Source organism: Leucopleurus acutus (assembly GCF_964270905.1).
Source record: "Leucopleurus acutus genome assembly, chromosome: 17".
Classification (NCBI taxonomy): domain Eukaryota; kingdom Metazoa; phylum Chordata; class Mammalia; order Artiodactyla; family Delphinidae; genus Leucopleurus; species Leucopleurus acutus.
Genome location: NC_139159.1, coordinates 42,118,684 through 42,134,111, shown reverse-complemented (window position 1 = coordinate 42,134,111; position 15,428 = coordinate 42,118,684). Strand labels below are relative to the sequence as shown.

At 33.2% G+C, this 15,428-nt stretch overlaps 1 protein-coding gene across 2 annotated transcripts in view; it reads left to right on the top strand.

The window, feature by feature from the left end:
• Nucleotides 1-15,428, top strand: part of RAD54B (RAD54 homolog B) — a gene marked incomplete at both ends in the record, with an annotated part of 90,173 nt that overhangs the window by 28,737 nt on the left and 46,008 nt on the right. The window contains 2 exons of one of the 2 annotated variants that reach the window (XM_082858956.1): nt 4,027-4,432; nt 8,362-8,504. The exons of the other annotated variant lie outside the window; for it this stretch is intronic. Coding sequence (XP_082715082.1) covers nt 4,059-4,432; nt 8,362-8,504 — 517 coding nt within the window. Of the gene's footprint in view, nt 1-4,026; nt 4,433-8,361; nt 8,505-15,428 lie in introns of those variants that run through there. 2 annotated transcript variants of the gene reach the window in all.

The window sequence follows — 15,428 nt, the reverse complement described above, 5'->3', positions numbered from 1 at the left end:
AAGTAATTCAGATTAATAATCAATTACAGTTTATACAGGGTATCACTATAATTTGTGCTGTCTGCATAAAATATTCAAACAAATCCATTAAATGTTATATCAGTGCATAGAAAAAATTCATTCAAGCAGAATTTATGTACACTAACAACACAATGTACCTAGCATTTTCATGAAATAAGGTTTCCACAAAAGTGAATTTTCCGGATAACTAAAGCTTATTCAAGTGCTTTGTAAAATAGATTTCAGAAGTTAACAATAAACATTCTTCTTGTATGTATTATGTACTTATTAGACAGAATATTTGAATAATGAATTAATTAATTCTTTCCAAAAAAAAACCAGAATCAATTTAAGATTGACTACACTGCTGATGTGATTATGTGTAATGTCAAGAAAAATTCTACTGGACAAGTTAAACAGGCAAGAAGACTTTATTCAAGACTACTGTGGACTTCCCTGGTGGCACAGTAGTTGAGAATCCGCCTGCCAATGCAGGGGACACGGGTTTGAGCCCTGGTCTGGGAAGATCCCACATGTCGTGGAGCAACTAAGCCCATGCGCCACAACTACTGAGCCTACACTCTAGAGCCCGTGAGCCACAACTACTGAAGTGCGTGTGCTCTAGGGCCCGTGTGCTGCAACTACTGAGCCCATGTGCTGCAATTACTACTGAAGCCCATGCGCCTAGAGCCTGTGCTCTGCAACAAGAGAAACCACTGCAATGAGATGCCCATGCGCCGCAACAAAGACCCAATGCAGCCAAAAATAAATAAATTAAATAAATAAATTAAAAGAATCCGCCTGCCAGTGCAGGGTACATGGGTTCGATCGCTGCTCCAGGAAGATCCCACATGTTGTGGAGCAACTAAGCTTGTGCCCCACAACTCCTGAGCCTGTGCTCTAGAGCCTGCGAGCCACAGCTACTGAGGCTGCATGCCACAAATACTGAAGCCCGCGTGCCTAGAGACTGTGCTCCGCGACAAGAGAAGCCACCGCAATGAGAAGCCCACGCACCACAGCGAAGAGTAGCCCTTGCTCACTGCAACTAAAAAAAGCCCATGTGCAGCAACAAAGACCCAATGCAGCCAAAATAAATAAATAAATAATTTATTTTTTTTTTAAAAAAAGACTTGCAACAGGGGAGAGAGACTGAACTCAACTGCTACTACAACAGGGATTTACAGCCAATAGGCAGGGTAAGGGGGTCAGTGGGTGGAAGATTACTGAGAGCAACTTGGTTAGGTATTAAGGGTGGGAGTATGAAGAATTTGGTTAGGTATCAAGGGTAGGGGGATTCTCTGTAAACTGGTTTAGCAGGATCCTTGCTAAAGTCCTAGTTGAGAAGAAGGCTCAGAGGAGCCTGACTAACGTTTGGTCCAGGAGGGAGTTCTTGTCCGTAATACTAGAAACAATAGTATCATTTGTGACAAAAGGGTTAAGTAAAATGTAATCCTACCCAAACAATAAAGTTGTGTTTAATGGAAAAATATGCTGCCTCAGGTAAAAAATTTTGTTTAATTAAAATTCAATAAAGTAAAAAGTTCAGTCCCATTAACCACATTTAAAATGCTCAATAGCTGGACTTCCCTGGTGGTCCATTGGGGCCAAAAAAAGAAAAAAGGAAAATGCTCCATAGCTACCTGCAAGTCATGGCTCCTGTAATTAGGCAGAAGAGTTCCAGACCTTCTTGGAGTACATTTTCATACCTATGTATGGACCTGCATTCTATACCTACACATATATTTTCTGTACCTACAGAAATATTTAGCTTTGGGTGTTTTGGGTAAGCATAATGGGATTATATTGTATGTATTTTTGTTTTACTTGCTTTTTTCACTTACCATATATTTTGGAGCTTGTTCTATGTCAATACACAGAAATCTACCTTTTGCATTTTAGTGCTGCCCAGAGTAGACCATAGTATGGATATACTTTAGTGACTTGTCCCCAGCTGATGTGCTCTTAGATTGCTTCCAATACTATGCAACTACTTAGAAGGCTCTGCTGCTCCTTGTGTGTTTGAGTATTTTTCAAGGTAGATTCTGAGAAGTAAAATTACTGCAATTTTAGAAGTGTTTACACATGTAAACTATTAATACGTACTCTGAGATTGCCATCACAAATGCCATTTTACACTCTCATGAACGGTACAGAAGAGTACTCTGCCCTGCACCCTCATCCACTCCTGACATTTTCAGTCTTTAAGAATTTTGCCAGTCTTATGGATGAAAATCATTCTTCGTATACATTTCCTTGATAGTGAGATTGAACGTTTTTTCACATCCTTATGGATGTCTTATGGGTGAAAATCATTTTTGGTATACATTTCCTTGATAGTGAGATTGAACGTTTTTTCACATTTCCATTAGCACATCATTTCTTAACACAATGCCTGTATTTCTTCCAAAGATAATAATATTGTTTAAAGACAGTGTGTATCCTGTGTTCTTGCTTTCCTTTGAGTAACTGTGGTCAGGTTGTTGGAGCAGGTCAATTTTCAGTTTGCATCTCTAGGGGCAAGAATCATTTGCATTACTATTTTCTACAATTTTACTCAGCAATAAAACTGCTCAAAGACGGTGAAAGGCTAGGACTGCTAAAAATCAGTTTACCCAGTAGAGTATGCCAGAAAACACCTAGCATCCTATAGTGTACCCAGCAATCTTTCACTTTTTTTCCTGACAAATAACACGTTTCCTGACAAATAACACATTCTAGCACATTGTCTGGTTCAAAGTGAGAACTTAACAAATTTAATTTAATTCTCTTCTATTGAAAGAATGAAAAACAAAGTAATTGAAAATTGATGGCATTTCTGTAGAGCTATAGTTCTCTGGATAGGGGCTGTATCTAGATTTACCTTTGTTTTCTTTGGGCCTTTCTCAGTGCTTGGGAACATTTTTACAGGTGTTCAGTAATTGATTGAATGGAACTGTGTTCAAGTATGTTCTAATTCATTCTCCTATCTGGAGAAACATGTATATCAGGAGAAAATAGGCTTATTTGTTTACATTGTTATTTATCATGTTTCAGACAGAGATTAGAAAATATATCCTAAACACGCAAATTGGTGGCCTTGCAAATGACTAGACTAGCTGTTTCCTTTCATAGTCCAAATTGTGTGAAAATGGCTAAATAAAGATCGTACTGTATAATAATAGCAAATGCGATTTTGTTGTGTGCAGTCTTAAGGTGTTATTATGCTGTTCTTACTGTGAATGGTGTTTTTTACACATGCTAAAGCAGGCTAGCATATTCATGTACGTTACAGCTGGAATAATGCATTGCTTTAAAAACATAATTTTTATCTGCTTTTTAGATTTAGTGTTCAACAAAAATTTCTTCTTAAGTAACTGAAAAAAAAAAAAAAAACACGGTGTTTACTGTAGACTGTAAAATGAAGGAGAAGCTTAGCTTTACCATGGAGTCTGAGCTGGGTGTAACCTAACTAGCTAGAGGATATGCAATTCCTGATTGACAGCAGGACCAGCATTATGCAGATTTTGTAAGAGAGAACAGCAGCTCAGAAACAGTGATTAGGGGCTCTGTTAGGAATCACTACATTCACCACTCATATCTTTAGTTTTTCATTTTTCTGTCTACTGGATTTGTAAACAAATAGTACAAAACAGTTCCTCTTTTGTTTTTATTAAAGTGATACTGCAGTGCATTTTCAGTCTATCAGCTAGGCAAACGTGTTGGAATTCGATATTCTCCCTAAATTAGCTAATTTTTAGCTGTGTTCCATGCTTATCTCTAGACCTTTGTGTATTAAATCCTACCTCGAGCTGTTCTCTTTATACACAAGTGTGTTTTGCTTGTGCCTTCCTGTCTTCTTCAGTGAGAAGCTTTATGTAGGTCAGGCTTGGCTTAAGCAGATTTCCTGAACCTGCGTCAGCTTAAGCTGGAGGAATTTTAATAAACCCTCCCCTGTAGGCGTGGGCCTAAATGAGGCTAGCCTAGTTAAGCCTGATCTTTTTCTGTTTGTGAAAAGAGCTGAGCAGAGCTGAAGGCTGCATGGTGGTTTCAGAAACTGCCTACTTAATTTGAAAAGAACAATGGTAGGAAAAGCTAGATCTTCCAATTTTACCTTATCTGAAAAGCTTGATTTGTTAAAGCTTGTGAAGCCATATGTTAAAATTCTGGAAGAACACACTAACAAACATTCAGTAATAGTGGAAAAGAATAGATGTTGGGATATCATAGCAGTTAACTATAATGCAAGTGGAGTAGACCGCCCTCCTCGAACAGCGCAGGGCCTACGCACTCTTTACAAAAGGCTCAAAGAATATGCCAAACAGGAGCTATTGCAGCAAAAAGAGACCCAATCAGATTTTAAAAGCAATATTTCTGAGCCAACCAAGAAAGTTATGGAGATGATTCCCCAGATTTCCAGTTTTTGCCTGATAAGAGACAGGAACCACATACAAAGGTAAGCTTTATTTTATTTTGTTGTGAAAATTATGGCGCCTCCTATCTATTGGGCTCTGGCTTAGTTGTGATAAAGATATGCATAGTAAGCATCCCCACTACGGGAGCAGTGAATAGTGTCTTTGTTTTGTATTCTTAAAAAAGAAAAGTGAGGCTATAAGGAATTTTCCTGCTGCACTGGATTTAAGCCACTTTTTATTGTCTTCCCCTCCCCCTTCCCTCCTTCTGTAGTTTCTAAAAAGTAAAGGTTAGGGAGGAATAAATGGGATGTAATTTGTGACATTACCTCATAAACTTTTAAAGCTTTAAAATTAAATTGTTTAATTAGCTTCTGAGAGATACCTTTTTCTTATTTCATTTAAGATTACATTTCATTAGAATTTTCAATTTTGTATAAAGTTAGCAGTTTCAGGAAAAATGGAACCCTTGCTTTTTTTTAATGAATTATCATTGTCTACACTTACTGAATATTAATTGAGCTAAAAACCTAAAATGAACAATTAAGTAAACTTGTTAATGGCATCATTGTATATATTAAAGTTTAAAGTATTTTTAAATGTACAGTTTAAAGTATTTTTCTAACTTAACATTCAAAATAAAAAAGACAAGAACACAAGAAAAGGAGTTAATGCCTAATTAGGAATTCAGATTACTTAATAAAACTAAAAACTTTTGTTGTTTTTACACAATAATGGTCTAGTTTCACTTTGATTTGGGGTCATACAGGAAAGGGTAAGCTCTCCCATACTATTCTGCAAGGGTATCAAATTATGAATTTTAATATATCAATAAGAGCAGCTGGATTAGAAACAGTTTTTTTGGTTGAATTTGTGCTCTACATAAGTACTTGCCTGGAAATCTTCAAAAACTATTATCCTGCTGCTGATTCAGATTTTAACCTCTGGCAAAAGATAAAAATGGCAGCCACAGGCTTCTGAATCATTTAGGGTAATTTAAGCAAACTGTAAACTCCTTGTTAGTTGAGGAACCTTCAAACAAAACTTTACAAGGTACTTTCCTATTGATGGAAGAGTCATTATATAAGCAAAATTATTAATTACCTATGAAATCCCTTTGAAGTTAGGGAAGAAATGGAAAAACCTTTTTAGCCAAACATATTTGTTATTTTGATAATTTACTAGGATAATATTTTTGAGCCCAGCTTCTTACCATATACTTCTTATTTCTAGTTGATAGCATAGTAAAAAAATAGCACCAGTGGGAATCCAAGATGTGGATACACAGTATATTAATTCATGGGGTCACTGCTTAAACTGTTCACTGTGATGACAGATGATTAAATCCTAGTATGCTGAATGTCCAAAAAAAAAAAAAAAACTCCACAGTAGGAATGTTTTATACTCATTAAAATTTTTTCCCTCTTTGAATCATAAAGAACAGTGGCTTTGAATTATAGGTATAAAACTACCTTTGGGGTATAGGTTTTTATAATTTGAAAACTACACATAGAAACTGTAGTTTTATCAAGTTGTGTATTTTAAAAATACACTGATATAGAAGAAAAATAATATATAAGATACAAAGATATGTTTACATTTTGACCGCTTGTGTGTGTGTGTGTGTATGTATGTATGGTATATATACACGTACATACATAGAATATATATACCTACACAGTCAATCTTTGGGACACCAACATTTCTCTGATTAAATGCATTGATTTACACATTTCTATACCTACTGTTTAAACAATCAGTTTTTCAGATTTTAAAGGTAAGAATATCAGAAATATGCCAATTAAATGCTTATTTTTGTTAGTGTGTCTGCTCTGCCACTTTCTCTATACTAGCATTTTAATTTATAATATATTTATGTACTTAATATACTTGTTTGACATCATCTTGAATCTTAATTATCTCAGAAGTTTATAATTCACTATCTTAATTATACTTCTATATAAATATGACAGTTAATCTCATCAAACTCTCTATACTTAATAAGGAAAATATTACTGCTTATATAATTTAACGTATTTAAGTATATACAGGTATTTTGTAAGGCTATTTATTTCTACAACTGACATTGATTTATGTCTTTATATTTACCTCTCTTTAACATCAGATTATATTTTGTGTTTTTATAACGAATTTTATCCTCAGAGTTCATATTCATACATTTTAGAAGTTCTTTTCTGTTTTATCATTTTTTTGTGACCTCTAAATCATTTTTAGACTTTGTTATGCCTTATTTGTAATGTTTTAACTAAAGTGGAATGGAATATTCCAGATATAAGGCGTATTTTTAATTTACATGGGAGTATATTGTCTATGTTTAATTGTGAGTCTTATAGTCTATTATACATACTAATTTGGAAAAGTAATTATGTGGATTTAAAAAATTTAATTTATATCTGTTGTTTTAACTTTTTCCCAATCTAGGATTTAGAGATGTTAATAAAAGCAAATCTTACTAATTTGAATTACATTTATATTCCATTGTTTTGCTTTTGAAAATCATAAAATGACAAAAAAAGACAAGAATGAAAATGAAGGAATTTATATAATCTACAAATAGGTTTTTTATAACATACTAAATATCTTATTATTTCATTTGTGCCTCTTAGACAAATATCTGATATTTCTGGCAATTTAATGTTATTAGTAAGTGACATATGGGGAGTTTAAATTCTTTTCCTTATGTTCTACTTAAACTTGTTCCAGCATTTTAATCATCCATGTAGAATGTATTCTAACCTATATTACTTATTTATAATTTATAAAATGTTATTTAAATAATGTGAAGTGTAGCATTTCCATTAATGTTCCAATAATCTCTTTCACCTCGATAACTTTTATTTTTAAGTTAAGCAGAAACATAAATTAAAAAAAAAAACCCCTCAAGAAACATTATGTATTCTTAATTCACAACTTCATGTTATACATGAAATTATTTAAAAACCAACAGAATTTTCAGGAACATTGTGTTTATGTCATAACAAATATTGTAATGTCAAAGTTTAAATTATGCTAAAACTGTAGTTGCCTCTAATAGGAATGCATATTTTATGGAAATTTCATGTAAATTTAATAAATTTTCAATATATCATATATAGGCCATTAAAAAAACATTGCATTGAAAAAACCCATTTCATTTATTCAATCATTCAACATATGATGAGTACCTGTGAGGTTCCAAGTAGAGTATTATACTGGGTACTGATGATCCAGTGGTAGATCTAAACCCTTGCCCTTGTACACTTCACCTGACCACTGGTTAAAAGACTTAAAGATCACCTGAGTCATGTAGTTTAGGATAGGTAAAGGGGAAACACCATTGCATCTGAAATTGGATAGTTAGGAGAACCCCCTGATAGTTGGGCATACCCCAAATCATACACAATCTTGTTTTTCGTGTGTGTGTGTGTGTGTGTGTGTGTGTGTGTGTGAGTGTGACTATTGAGAAATCAATACATCTCAGAGATTGCCTTCCACTGTCCTGCTGGAAGTCATAGACCCTGGTGATTTTTAGATCAGGACAGGAGAGGAGAAGCAGGAGGTCTAGGACTAAGGTGTCGGGATAGCAAGGCCCAGAATGAATTAAATGACACTTTACACCATTTAAGAACCTCAGGCTAATAGGGACAATTGGTATCTCTTTGAGAGTATCAAAAATGCCTTTTCTTTTGTATTTACCTCGATAGCCTTGTATAGTATTTGTAAGTTCCTGTTCTTTTAAGAGGCCAATTTTAAAGTTAAGGATGGAGAGAGACATATATATATATATATATAAAAAATTAAAATCCCAACCATAGTCACTTTAATTTATTATTGCAAGGGTTAAAAATATTTTTTGTTTCATAATTTTCTTTATAGCTTGATAATTTAATGTATATTAAATATGAAATTATGCTTTAAAATGCTCTTATATTCATTTGATTTACATTTTGTAATGCTTTTTTGTGTGCTGTAGTGCAAACTTGGATGAGGAAGCACAGGCTGGTACAAGTTCACTACAGGTAATGTTGGACCACCATCCAGTTGCTATTACAGTGGAGGTGAAGCAAGAAGAAGACATTAAGCCCCCTCCTCCACTGGTTTTAAATTCTCAACAGAGTGATACTTTAGAGCAAAGAGAAGAACATGAATTAGTACATGTTATGGAAAGATCTTTGTCACCGTCACTTTCCTCTGTTGATATGAGAATGACATCGTCTCCATCTTCTATCCCAAGGAGAGATGATTTTTTTCGGCATGAAAGTGGAGAAAATTTTAGGTCACAGTTAGGGTATGATCCTCAGATTCTGCAAATGCTGAAAGAGGAGCATCAGATAATTTTAGAAAATCAAAAAAATTTTGGATTATATGTTCAGGAGAAGAGGGATGGATTGAAAAGAAGGCAGCAGCTAGAGGAAGAGCTGCTAAGAGCAAAAATTGAAGTGGAGAAGCTGAAAGCAATTCGCTTACGGCATGATCTATCTGAATATAATAGTCTCTAAGATTTTTTTTGCAGTCTTGCAATTTGATAATTTTAATTTTGGCCAAATTACTTTCATTTGGGAATATCCTGAAGCAGAGTACATATTCTTTTTTTGTGTGTGGCCACCACGCCGCACGGCATGTTATGATCTTAGTTCCCTGACCAGGGATCGAACCCACACCCCCTGCAGTGGAAACACAGAGTCTTAACCACTGGACCACCAGGGAAGTCCCAGAGTACATATTCTTAAAAAATATTGTTAATCTCTATTATGAAAAAGGCTTTTTTGACAGGATTTTCTAATTATTTAATTTTCCTTTGATATATATTAAAACGCTGATTGGTATGGTTATAAATTTTTTTGTCTTCCTTTAATTTTTTTCCTAAGATGTTTTAATTGTTGGCCTTACAAAAGATGTTTTATTTTGGTTATTAACATATATATAAATAACATATATAAATACATAAGTATTCTTTCAAAGTTCTGAATCTTCAGCATTTTTAATTAGCACTTTGAAAGCTGTATGTAGTTCAAAGTTTTTAAGTCAATCTAATTTAGAAGCAATACTAGCCTAATAGAAGCTTGTCTGTATGACATTGATTTTTATGCTTTCATTCTTTGATGGAGTAAGTCCTAGGATTTTAGGGATGGAAGGTATTTGGAGAACACTTTTTCCCACCTCAGTTTTGAGGTAATGAAACCGAGGTCCAGGGAGAACTCAATGATTTACTTGATGTAACAAAGCTCTTTATGGCAGAGCAATGACCAGCACTCAGTTTTTGTTTCTCTGTAATTTTTTTCCCCCTGCCATTCCACAGAAGTAAAAATCCACAAAAATATCCTACATGTTAAAAAATTAGAAACATTTATTTCATTAAAATTGCTTTTAAAAATTGGTGGGTTATGAAATCAGGGGAATTGTGTCAATTACCCCCTTCCTCCTCCTCCTTTTTTTGTCCAGCAAAATAAGATATTCTATTGGAGCTGTTATATATTTTGACTACAAGATTTAATACGTCAATTCATTTGCAACGTCTTAGTCTGAAAAAGATTTCTTTCACAGTAAAATCACAGTAAAAACTTTAATGAACAAAATTAAAATTTTATTTAGAATAAAAATAGCAAAAATTATATGTTTATAATTTATGATATCTATAGTCTTTTATGTTTTTGTAAATATTGCTATTTTAGTATTTGTGGAAATAAAACCTTGATTCTTAAAGCACACACAGACATTTATGTTAAATCTTTAATATGTTTATTACTTAAGGATTTCTATTTTTGCTGGGACTGTGTTGAGGAAGGATATTCAAGCCAAGCTTTAGAATGGGGTAGGTAGGATTTCAGCCGTATTGGGGAGAAAGGATGTTTATGCCAGAGTGAGCAGCATGAAAAAGGCATAGAGAATGAGAAAAAGTGGGTCAGAGTGTATAAGCACAAATACAGTGCTAAGCCAGGTGATTTTTAAGTGATTTTAAGTGAACATAGGACCAATTAGGGCTGTGATAATCTGGACAAGGACATATACCTTGACTAACTGGTGTAGCTACCCTTGAGCTCCAGCAGAATTTTTACATGCAGAAATGAGCCAGAAATCTGCATTTTTATGAGAAATTTTTATTTGTAAAACATTTGCAAATAATTAAAATTATTTAAAATAATAAATAGACGAAACATGTGAATGGGCCTCATTCAGCCAGTGGGCTTTCGGCTCATGGCCTGTGGTGTAGAGCAGTGGTTCACCAAGAGTAGACCCTGACCAGCAGCATCAGCATCTCTTGAGAACTTGTGAGATATGTAAATCCATTCCTTTCGGATCAGCAACTTGAGGGGTAGAGTACAGCAATCTGTTTTAATAAGTTCTCTAGAGATTCTGATGCAAGCTAAAAAACCACTCAAAGAACCACTGGAATAGAGTATTTTGAAACCTAACATGGTGCCTAAATCATATTAGATTTTCAGAAATTTTTGTTGAAGAGTGGGTGAAGGTAAATTGAGGGATATCAGTTTGGAAGTTGGAAGCTGGTTGGTGCCACATTATGGATTACATTAAATGCTGTTTTTAAGGAATCGAAAGTGAATATATAATGGCAAGCCATGGAAGGCTTTTGACTAGGGACATATGACTAGAGCTCTGACTTAATGTCATAATAGCAGCATTTCAGGGTGGGCATTGTAGTGAGGGGAAATTAAATCTGAAATTTAGGTTATGGCTATAGGAATAGAAAGAATAAAAATAAAACGGACTCTTACAGTACCGTTTTAGCTTGTTGACTGCTTAATTTCATTGGCGTTTTGTATCTGCTGTTAGAGTTAAGTATTTTATTATAAAAATGCCTTGAATGTATGATATATCCTTTTGACAATTTCATCTTTAATCTGTGCTTTGACTTTTCTTTCAGTCTAATGAATCTTATAATTCTTATTTGAGGTAATGTTTTTACAATATTATTCCAGTAAATCTTTAAGGTAGTAAGCTTTAACTTTTTGAAATGATTGAAAGCAAATTACCATACAAAATGTAATTCATGTTATAATCTTAGCATGGTACTACTCAGAATTGTTAATGAATGTTCAATTTGAATGCTGACTTTGTACAGCTAAATCAGTTTTCCAGGTGTGTTCTGTGGAACATTAATTCTGTGAAATGTTTTTAGCCAAGTTATGTGTTCAGAAAAGTGCAATATACATCTTTTTTGGTGGTTAGATTCTAATATAAGTGTGGAAGCTAAAAATGTATACTATATAAAATTGCCCTTGAAAATTTTTTTGCTGCCCAGAAAATAGTGTAAACATAGTCTGCTACAGTCTATTTTTCTCCAGCAGTGTTCAAGATTGTTGTTTCGTTGCTTATGTCATGTGACAGACTTGTTAGCATGTAGGGACTGAGTAGAATAAAAACCTTATTTTACATATTTTTAAACAACAGAATTACACTCATTGCAGTGAGTTTACTGCAGCAGTTTTTCTGAGTCAATCTTGTTTAATTTTAATCTGCAAAAATTAAAGTGAATGTGGTTCTGCTCCATTTTCATTGCTCCATCTCCCCACCTATGCAATTATAATTAGCATAGTATAGTTTATGGGAATTTCTGTGTAAAGAAGACTTGTTTGATGACTGAACTCTTTTTAGAGGCTGTTTATTATTATCTTGCAGAGTATCTTAGGGAAATTATGAGCTAAAGCTTTTTTCTTTTTCTTTCTATATTGAGACTTTTTTGAGTTTTTGACTACTTACCAACTTACATTAGCAGTTTTTGCTGAGGACAAGTTTCACTAAGGGGAATATATAAGGGCAAATTCTATTAGTACCAATGGAATACAGTTGAAGCCACCAGACATCCTACTATAGAGAACTGTTTGGGGCTGTGAGTTTACTTACGAAATGTAATGCTGGAAAAACATAGGAAAGAGTGTTTTTATTTTTAAAATGTAGACTCGGTTCTGTAGAAATACTATTTCATCCAATATATTAGAAATTTAGATAGTGCCTAGTTATTCTTGCCACCTTCTTGTCTTTTCTTATCCATTTGAACTTAAATGGATGTTTGTTTTTTTACAAGTTATGATTTTATAAACCTTGGTATGATTTATAGTGACATTCTGAAAAAGTTAATGAAGCTCTTTCATTTCTAACAAATGCCAGATTTCTTAAAATATTCAAATTAAATATTTTCCTTTTTTGTATAATGCGACATCAACTTGGTGTTATTTTATTTTTGAAAGATTCACTCTACCCTATTGCCTCTTTACTTACATGAAAATGTTTGAAATATGAATTATTTTCCATGTGCCTTCTTTTAGAGTAATGTCAAGTTTTAAATAGATATGTTTAAATAATTAAGTGTGGTAAATTGTAATTAATATATCCTGTAGATGATAGTGGTTAAATGTGTTGTTAATACATGTTCTTTTAAATACATGGTAATACATTGTACTACTCTGTGTGTGTGCCATGAAACAAAGAATTCAGTACTATAGAGGTAAATTTTTTTGATGAGGCATAATTGAAATATATTTCTTTAGGTGATATAATAGATGCCAAATGTACCATGTCTAAATTTCATAATATATTTATTTTTTTCAAATGTTAAGATTCACAAATTCTCAAAATCAATTAAATATTTGATGGTGACTTTGATTGTAAATAGTTAAAAATAATTAGATGAAATATGGTTGCAGTACTTAACAAATACAAAAGAGTAAATTCTTAAAATATGCAACCTAATTAAACATTAGCAGTCATGCTAGATCTTGTATATAATTTTGAGAAATTGGTTCCGTATTTTTTAATGTATCTTCTTAAAGTTGTTTCATTAAAAGTAGCAGCTATAATGTGAATTTATAGAATTTATTTTTAGTTTTCAATTCCTTTGTAAATAGTAGAAAGCAAAGTAAATAATAAATAAAAATACCACCCAAGTTAGCCCAAACAATTTAAACTAAAATGGATGTATCATTAGACTTACACTTTGTTAGTAGATCTTTCATGAGTGTGAATTCACCTCTGTTACAAAGATTAAGAAATCCTTCAAATGTATAGAAACGAAAAAATTTATAGTAAACATTCATATGCCTACCACCTACATTCTACAATTAATGTTTTGCTGTATTTGCTTTATCACATGTTTATCTGTCTATCCATCCATACATTTTTTATTTTTTAAGAAAACTTATTTTAAAACAAGTTGCAGAATTAGAATACTTTACCCATAAACACTTCAGCATGAGTATTTTGAACTGGAGTTCAATATTTATTTGTGTGTTTATGATTTTTTAGGTAAGATTTACAAACAGTGAAATGCACAAATCTTAAATGCACCATTTGATGAGTTTTGACAAATGACTACATCTGTGTAGCTTAAACCCCCATCAAGATTTTAAAAGTTATCACCCCAGAAAGTTCTCTCCTGCCCTTTCCTAACCAATACCCTGGTACCTCAGGCAACCACTGTTTTTAAAAAAACACTAATTTCTAAAAAAACAGATAAGTTTTGCTTGTTCTATGACACAGTATAATTGAGATCATATATAGTATAGATCCTTTGTTTCTGTTTTTTTCACCCGTATTAATGTTTTTAATATTCATCCATCCTCTAATCAGTAGTTCATTGTTTTTTGTGGCTGAGTAGTATCCATTTTATAAATATACCACAGTTTGTTTATCCATTATCTTTTGACGGACTTCTGGGCTATTTCCGGATTTTGGCTGTTATGTATATTATTGTATAAATGTGTTATGGACTTAATGCTGGATTAAGGAAGATATATGTTTAACTTTTTAAGAAACTGCCAGACCTTTTCTCAAAGTGATTGTACCATTTTACACTTCCCTCCATAGTGTATGGATTACTATTTTTTTAAATAAAGCTTTGCGTGTTCATTGATTGGAATGTCAGAATTGAAATTGATGAATAACTTTTTTTGATATGTAAATGAATTTAAAATGCTGGGCAGATAGTTTAGATATCTGGGAATATTATAGTTTTACTGATTTTTTTTCTATTTTAGCACTTTTTGCCACTTATTGCATATATGCTTTGACATGAAGTACTGAGAAATATGATAAAATGTATATATAGTCCCTGCCATGCTCATGAAGTATCATTCTGAAAATGATCTTTAATGCAAAGAAATAACTTTGAGGTTTATTTTGTACGTAATGATACTTGTACTTAGTTGACCTTCATTCTGTTTTGTTAAAGAAAACTGGATGATTAGCAGTTTGAAGTAATTTGTATATTAATGTTTGTATATTTTTTAGTGTAATAAAAACTATGTTTTAAATCTTATATTTATATTGCAGTTATATGTTAATGCATATTAAAAGTTCTGGTAGCTTTTGGTAATTTTGAAACTCAAAAAATACAGTCTGCAAGAGTATTTACATTTTTTATTGAATTTGATGATATATGAGATTTTAAATTTTATTTGCTCCGTTGAAAACAGTGTGTGTATTTAGAATTGTTAAAAAAAAGAATATTAAAGGCTTAGGTTTATGGAATGCATAATTAAACCATGCAACCCTAGAGTTACTATGCTTAAGACTCATTCATTAAGATGATAATGTCCGGGCTTCCCTGGTGGCACAGTGGTTGAGGGTCCGCCTGCCAATGCAGGGGACACGGGTTCGTGCCCCGGTCCGGGAGGATCCCACATGCTGCGGAGCGGCTGGGCCCGTGAGCCATGGCCGCTGAGCCTGCCTGTCTGGAGCCTGTGCTCCACAACGGGAGAGGCCACAACAGTGAGAGGCCTGTGTACCGCAAAAAAAAAAAAAAAAAAAAAGATGATAATGTCCACTATTAATATTAAAATGACAGTGTCTCCCCCTTCCTCTTTTATCAAAGCATGGTTTTAAGCACTCTTACCTTGTGAATCTTGCTGTAGGCATTCAAGCCTCTTGTTTATGAAGACCATTTTTGGTGTTTATTTGGGAAGTAAATTACAGGGTCAAGGGGGAAATAGATCAGAACCAAGTTCAGAAACAAAAATTACAGGTAGAGTGGAATTGTTAGTGATGGTTAGTCTGGGATATAGCAAATTAGTCATTATTTTATAC